At 49.1% G+C, this 7,860-nt stretch overlaps 1 protein-coding gene across 2 annotated transcripts in view; it reads right to left on the bottom strand.

Moving 5' to 3' along the window:
* Positions 1-382: 382 nt before the first annotated feature.
* si:ch211-45c16.2 (mitogen-activated protein kinase kinase kinase 13) overlaps positions 383-7,860 on the bottom strand; it is a 54,016-nt gene continuing 46,538 nt past the window's right edge. For both annotated transcript variants that reach the window (XM_060040948.1, XM_060040949.1), the window contains exons 10-14: positions 6,113-6,256; positions 5,091-5,751; positions 4,434-4,504; positions 4,037-4,328; positions 383-3,499 (exon numbers count right to left, since the gene is read on the bottom strand). In XM_060040948.1, the coding sequence (XP_059896931.1) occupies positions 3,398-3,499; positions 4,037-4,328; positions 4,434-4,504; positions 5,091-5,751; positions 6,113-6,256 (1,270 nt within the window). In that variant the 3' untranslated portion in view covers positions 383-3,397. The remainder of the gene's footprint in view (positions 3,500-4,036; positions 4,329-4,433; positions 4,505-5,090; positions 5,752-6,112; positions 6,257-7,860) is intronic.

The raw sequence follows: 7,860 nt of genomic DNA, 5'->3' as shown, positions 1-7,860 counted from the left end.
CCGCATAGAAATCTATGCGGATCAGATGTGCCATGTAAACGCGGCTAGTGTTGCTAGCAGATATATCTCATCCACGAAATCCATCCATTCGGAAATAAAACAAAAGTGGGCTTAGCCTATAAATCAGGCCTATAGCCTAGATCAGGTTCCCCAACTTTTGTATATGGAATGACTTATTTGGTTGACTTTTAATGTTTGTCCATTTTGTTGTCGTCAACTTTACTGTCTGTTGCTACTGGTTACCTGAATTTCCACAAGGGGTGAAATAAAGTATCTACTTACTTACTTACTGTGTTTAGATGCACCATCAACATGGTGCCTTCAGAAGAGAAGCTTCTGTCCTTCTGTAACTAAAGCAGACAAGAGAAAAAACGCCACACGATTTTGGGTACAGTACCTCAGCATTTATTCCATGCAGTTGTTTTTGCTTTTATTCATTTATTTATTCTTCTGTAAACCCATGAGCACTACACTGGCCAGGGTTGCTTGTTCGGTTGCCATTGGAGAGGAGAAGGAGGTTGGAAATATGAGCTTCACAAAGGAGCGGGTATGTGGTTTACATGACATTTACAGAAACTGATGTAAGTTCAATAGTATTGTTCATAGGGAGGGAAAGAGGGGAGGGGAAATGTCAGAAAACCTGGTTAAGGCATAACCTCTTAATTACCCTGTTATAAAGTATATTGCAAAGGCATGTGTGGAAGACTTCATTGGAACACTGGCCTCTAACCCTCGATTGCCTCAGAGATATGATGAATGATCCCATTAGAAACACAACAATGGGTGGATCGACCCTAAGAGGAGAGTCTGAACCATGTCTCCTCCAGCTCTCAATACTGTCCAACTCCTTATCATATCTGCTGTGCTTCCTCTCAATAATACTAATCAGGGGATCAGAGAAAACTATTCCTAAAGCTGCCAGATTATTTTGAATAAACACAATTCCCGACTAGTCATTCATAATAAATTAATTCAATAATGATGTAGGCCAGCTACAAAGAAGAAACACAAACAACATCAAAAGATTCAAATTGAATTAAAATCTATCTACAATCATTTCATAGCGGGACATCTTCGTGAAGGGACTTGATGCGGTAAACAGAGGGGAGGAGCTTTAGCGCGGAGGGGGAGGAGCTTTTGCGCAGAGCAGGTAGTAGTCCGCTCCACTCTGAGCTCTGGGACCAGGTTAGAGCTCAACTCTGAGCTATGAGAACAGGGTAGAGGAACTAAACGGCTCACATGACATCTAGGAGTTTTTTACACAAGGTAGTAGCACTAACACTGAGATGAGGTTCTTGGAAACCATGAGCGGGGTCGGTGCTCGTGGACTTCTTTCTGGCTTATATATTCCTTACTTTGTCACAGCTTTCTCAAAACTTACTTTTGAAAAATGAGTAATTTCAACCCTGACAAAAAAAAACACTTAAGATGATGAAAACAAACATGTCGACTCCAAAGATGCAGTATCCATTTCTAAAGAGCACAGGGTTAAAAAAGAAGAAGCAATTTATATCGAGAATGAACTATAACACTGTCATGATTACCGGTAGAAAAGGAATGAGTGGATTTATGTACTGCAATGAAAAGGCAAATACATGGCGCCATCTAGCGGACATTGATATACTGCTCCTGTTTTTCGTTTTTCTTTTTGAAACCTATGACCTGAGCCTTAAACCAGCAAAGGCAACATCACAGGAAGGGGCCAATTTAAAAATATATCTTATCTGTGTAATGCAGACTAATTATTCTATGACACCAGTGTATGTCCAGCCAGCTAGACACCTAATGTTCTGATCTATCAAACCCTCCCCACCTGAGCTTCTGGCTGACTAATTAACCACCACCACACAGAAAACATTTAGGTGCCTATTTTTGACACTAATATGTACACAGCTGGTACCACTAAGCACTCGTATCACCATGAATAGGGATAAACCGGTGAGGAAATGAAAATAACGCCTCACAACCTAGTGATTTGTTTTACTGAAAAAGGAATACTGCATCTTTACCCCGACCCCCAACAAATGGAAACAACATTGATGTCAACTAAAACAACAACAACCTAAGGGGTCGAACAAATCTGTCCTCAATAGAGAGTTATTTTAAATATACCTGCATAGTCCACAATATGTGCCAGACGGTACCTCACTAATTAACGCGCTTTTCGGTCCGGTCTGGTCTCCTCACAGTTCTAGAACAATCCTGAGATGTACATAAGACTTGGTCCCTTCTACACGGAGAGGGAAATCTCATAAACAATTATATCCAAGGTGTCCCTTGTGACCTCTGACCTCATCGGGGGGGGGTCTCCAGAGCACGGAGGTCTACACGAACAGGAGGGAGGGGGGGACTGTGCTGCAAGGTCTGGTTTGATCAATGGTCTCCTCTTCTTTTTCCTCTAGCGCTGCTGACCACCAGGGGGTATGGCGGCTGCAGACCATTGAGCAGCAGTTGGACGGGGCTTGTTCTACAGGGGAGGGGGAGTTATGGTGGGGGGGCAGGGCGTGTTCAGATAGTACCCCCCCAGGTGGAGGGGCTGGTTGGACGGTGAGTCTCTCCAGGTCCACCAGACACCACAGGGGTCAACGTTGGAGGTGGGAGGGGTAAATTCTCTCCCTCTGCCCTGTAGCAACCCGGGACATTTTTTTGTTGCTTCCTGCTGCTCCGGGGGTCAAATCCCCAATGATGTAGAGCCTCCTACAGCCCTAGTCTCTGCCAGCTGTCTGTGCTGGTCCACAATCACCCTCTGTTCCATGTCTGCTTCATCATCATCCTCCTCATTATTATCATCTCCCACATACAGTATCGTCATCGTTATGTAATCTCCCACATACAGTCAGTATTGCATACAGTCAGTATTACATACAGTCAGTATTACCGTGCTGCTTAGAGATCCACAAAAACCGATTAATGATGAACCTCTTCCTAACTTCCTCTCTGTCGTCCTAATCGTCTTTGGTTGTATTTCTTGTATCAGCACATGTATTCTGTTCCTGATGATTTGCCTTTCTTAGAATTCAGCCAAAAAATAAATGATGGATGTTTCACTTCCATACCATTGACATGGAAACCCCGGCCTTTAGTGTCGCCTGGATGCTGCCCCGAGGGGGGGGGGATGGTGGTGCCGGTGATGGAGGAGGTGGTGGTGGACGAGGTGATGGTGGTGGAGGTTTTGGAGGAGGGGGAGGGGGCGGGTTTGGAAGAGAGGGAGCTGAGTGGGATCGGATTGGACATCTAGGATCGATTGCATTTTAACTTCTTTGTAGTTCATAGGCTGCTTTTTGGGTTTACATTGCGATCCTCTTATTGCTGAGTTTCCTGCTATGGGTGGCGGGGAGATGTCTCGAGGCAGAGCGAGGACGATGCAGACGTCCCTCCGCCTCTCTGGGTCGGGCCCTCACCAGGTGGATGGGGCCCCTGCCTTGTTGTTCCTGATGGTGGCGTCGGAGCCGTCCGCCTCTGAGGAGTCGCCGTCTGAATCCCCAAACTGCAGAGGATTCTGGGAGACAGAGCATGAGATGATTAACGCTGATACACAGATAACACATGACAGGGAGAGAGTACGGTACGGACACTGTAAGGAGTTTGTTTGCTGTTTGAGTGATGAGCACGGCTAAAAGGACACTGCATATATTGAAAATAACATTGATTTTACTCATTGTTTTAGTAATCTTCAATATAAAGTATAAAGACATAAATGATCATTGAAAATATAATAAATAACTACAAATATGTAACTTAGTTAGCAGATAGTTCCATGAGTGCAACAGTGTAGTGAGGCATGGACAACCTCTGCTCACATTCACTAGTATTAATGGACTTCAGTCATTAGCAGGCGCTTCTCCCAAACCAGGAGAACAATCGAATCATACAGTCCATAGTGGAGCCTCTATAAAAGTAGTGTTGCCCCACCTCAAGCGGGCAGAGTGCCACCAAGAGCTGGGATCCACTAGTACACGTCAGTGGGTTTATGTCTGGAGGGAAGTGTGTGCGTCAACATCATCATCGTCGTCATGGTGAACAGAGAGCAGCTGACCTCGTAGCTGTGCTCGTCAGAACACAGCTTGCCCAGGGAGATCTGGGTCTTGACCCTGCGCACGGCGCACTCCTTGTCAGACAGGCCGTCGGACTGCATGGAGATGTCAATGGGGATGTCGGGCGTGTGGGACAGCAGCTCGTCCAGGTGCTCCTCCTGGCTGGCACTGAGGCCCTCCAGGGGCCCGCTGCGGGAGTGGTCGCTTGTGTTGCCCTCCTCGCCGTCGGTGGCCGACAGGTTCTCCGAGCTGAAGGTGGAGTAGGACTGGAAGCTGCTCATGCAGCGATGGGGCCTGGGGGGGAGAGGAGGGACAGATCTCTGAGGGGCGGTGACGGACATTAGACGCCACGGACTGAGAGGAGACGGCTAGGGAGGGAGGAAATGGTGGACGGTTTACCTCGGTCTCCTTGGGAACTCCACTTCACTGTCCACCTCTCCTTCCTCCTCTTCAGAGGACTCATCCCCGCCCTGAGAGGAGGAGAGAGAGAAGCATTCCGAACTATCCATATCCATATCTTTCTGATCCATAGTTGATTAAACACATACACTTGCAAACACTGACTTATATAGATCACTGTCTGTGCTCAGTCTGCTGTCTATATGATTGTCCTACTGATGTCTGACGTGCTATGTCCCTGTTATGTGTTGTATGTAAATGTAACGTGTGATGTGCCTTGTCCCTGTTACATGTTATATGTGCTGCAGAACAGGAACCTGCTGGAAATCAGCTATTTTACTGAGACAGGCCCGTTTTAAATTGTAACTTTGTTACTTTAAATACTTTCCTGTATAATAAATATAAAATAAATAAAAATAAATAAATACATTTGATTGGAACCAAATGTGGACAATATTAAATAAGCAAACTAGTGGTCATGAATGATGCAACCAGCCTCCTCAACCACCATCTGCATCTCAGTGCAGCGTGTTCACACACAGCGAGTAGCCCCCTAATCTGACCCTGGCGGAGCCCTGATCTCTGAGCTCAGTCTTCAGACCCCAGACATGAAGCCGGAGGAGCCAATAGGGCCGCCAACGCTACAGCGTCTCCTACCTTCCTGAGCGGTCTGAGGGTCCGCGGCAGGGCGGAGGGTGGGGCCTGCGGCGCCGGCCCCTCGGGCTCCCCCGGCCGGGGCGTCTCCGCCGGGTCCCCGTCAGCGCCGGGATGGGGCCCCTCGTCCTGCCCCTGGGGAAGGGGGTAGCTCCGAGGGGGGTTCTGACTATCAGAGAGCCCCCCAGGCAAGGGGTGTGCCTGACGGCAGGGGCCTAGGGACCCGGTGAGGGGCCCGAGTGGAGAAGAGGTGGGGCTGTCGGTGGTGGGGGGGGTCGGGGCCCGCGGGCGGGGGTCACAGTCTATGCTGGTGGAGGAGATGAGGTCAGGGCCGTGGTGGTCGGTCTGGGGGCTCCGCAGGGCCGCGGCGGGGCCAAAGTAGCGCAGGTTGTTGGCACAGTTGACCACGGCCTGCTCCCGGCCCCTCAGCGGCAGGATGGGCCCCTGGGGGTACCGGAGGGGCTGGGGCTCCTCGGACGGCCCGGGCCGCAGCACCTCGGGGAAGTCGTTGTGGCTGCCCTTGCTGCTGGCGCGGCGGTGGCGCGGCTTGCTGCGGTAGCGGGCCTTGCCCGGGGGCGTGGAAAGCCTGGGGCTGGCCGCCAGCGGCGAGGGGGGGGGCAGAGGCTCCAGGCTGGGGATCCCGTCGGAGCGGAGGAGGTCCGGCCTGGAGGAGAGGAAAGCATATTGTTGTTTCTCTTTCTTCTGACAAATGTACTTATTGTAAGTAGCTTTGGATAAAAGCGTCTGCTAAATGCCCTAAATGTAAATATAAATGTAAAATATCCTCCCAATCAGGGTCATTCATATATTATAATTGATATATATGATCATATATTCATTACTTTGTTAACATAATTTATCCGATGCTGGAGGTTTAAGTGGGATCACAGTAAGGATTAGCTTGTGGAGCCCATCTTGATGAGCCTGCTGAGGGGCTGACTCAGACAGTACTATGAGCTATACACCCTCCCCCTTTGAGTTGCCTCAGGGGCCCGCCTCTTCAGGGACGCTCCCCAGGGGCCCACCTTCTAGCCCCAGGCAGGCTGGGCCTCTGGGAAAGGCTTCCTTTCTTCTTCATGAGTTTCTCCACGGCGTTGGGCCTAACGATGGGCCGGACCGGGTGGCGCTTGTTGTTCCCGGGGTACCTCTTCTCCACCGCCTGCTCCCGCCTGTGGCCAGAGAAGGAGGAGTCAGGGAGGGGAGGAGAGAGGGGACATGACCCTCATCTTGGGGTCAGCACGCTGGATCTCTTATGTGAAACAGACACACATGATGACCGCTGCAGTCAGACCTGTTGGTTTCGTACTAAAACCCTCAGTCAACGTTCACTGACAGACACACGCACATGCATTCATGTATTAGGGGCCGCCTGGGACAGAATTCGTACTTGGTCTTACACACACTATTATAATCTCGCATATAGACCACTATACATACGCACGCACGCACGCACGCACGCACGCACGCACGCACGCACGCACGCACGCACGCACGCACGCACGCACGCACGCACACACGCACACACACACACACACACTATTATACTCCTTGTATGTATGAGAGTGTATAGTAGTGTATGGGAGAGAGTATAGTAGTGTGTGAGAGATTATAATAGTGTATGTGAGAGAGTATAGTTGGGTATGGGAAAGAGTATAGTAGTGTGTGAGATTATAATAGTGTATGTGAGAGAGTATAGTTGGGTATGGGAAAGAGTATAGTAGTGTATGTGTGAGGGTATAGTTTGGTATGTGAGAAAGTATAGTAGTGTATGTGAGAGAGAAAAGTAGTGTATGTGAGAGAGTATAGTAGTGTGTGTGAGAGAGAATAGTATTGTGTGTGAGAGAGTATAGTACTGTGTGTTAGAGAGTTTGACTGAAACAGAAGTGAGTTTGATTCCTGAGTTCCTGATTGGCTGACGGAAGAGGCGGTAGCTTCTTCACATAGTTTATTCTGGATATACACACTTGATGATTAATTTTAGCATTATCTGGATGGTTTAATTTACATAATGCTAGCTGGTCCCAGGTACGCACTGGGGGATCAATGAACTGATCAAGGCTTTTGTATAATCCTGGGAAGGATAAAAAAAAGGCCAAAAGCCTGAATCTTGAACTAACACTACTTTGTCAAGTTTATCCAACAAATTGTATTGTTGCCCCCCCCCCTTCCCCCTGGACACCAACGGGGTGGGTCGTAACAATTGGGGGCTCGTCCGGGATCGTTTAAAGAAATTAGTGGAGATGTTTGTAGTTGTTTTGACTAGTTTGTTTTCAAAGTGAAAAGTCACTTCCGGTGGTTCACGGTGGGTATTGGCGTCCGGGTGTGCACGCTCCCTTTTCCTTTATTATTTTCGGAGTAAATCCTGGGCGGGGATAGAGTTCCCCGACGGAGGTAGGTGTTTCAGGACTCCGGTCGCTGAAGTTTTGCCTTTCAAGTCGCCTCGAGCCCGGCACGCTCCAGAAGATAGACAGGTTAGTTCTCGTTAGGTAGGGTCTGGGGGATGTTTGTTTATTGTAAGGTTGGGTTTGTATGTGTGTGCAGCATCCGGCGTTGATAGTTATTACGTCTGCCCCGGAGTGAGTTGGTGACACGCTAAAGTGTTGGTAGCTTAGCCTAGCGGCTAAGCGCTATTGTCGGCGTGATGGCTGGTGTGACAGCGTTTAGTGTGGAGGAGTTTTTGGCGTGCCTGCGTCTGCGTGCCTGCGTCTGCGTGCCTGCGTCTGTGTGCGTACCTGCCTGTGCGTACCTGCGTGTGTGTACCTGCTGTGGCATC

The sequence above is a fragment of the Gadus macrocephalus genome, chromosome 20 (assembly GCF_031168955.1).
Source record: "Gadus macrocephalus chromosome 20, ASM3116895v1".
Taxonomy (NCBI): Eukaryota; Metazoa; Chordata; class Actinopteri; order Gadiformes; family Gadidae; genus Gadus; species Gadus macrocephalus.
The sequence above is the reverse complement of the archived record's forward strand: the minus strand, read 5'-3'. Positions and strand labels throughout refer to the sequence as shown.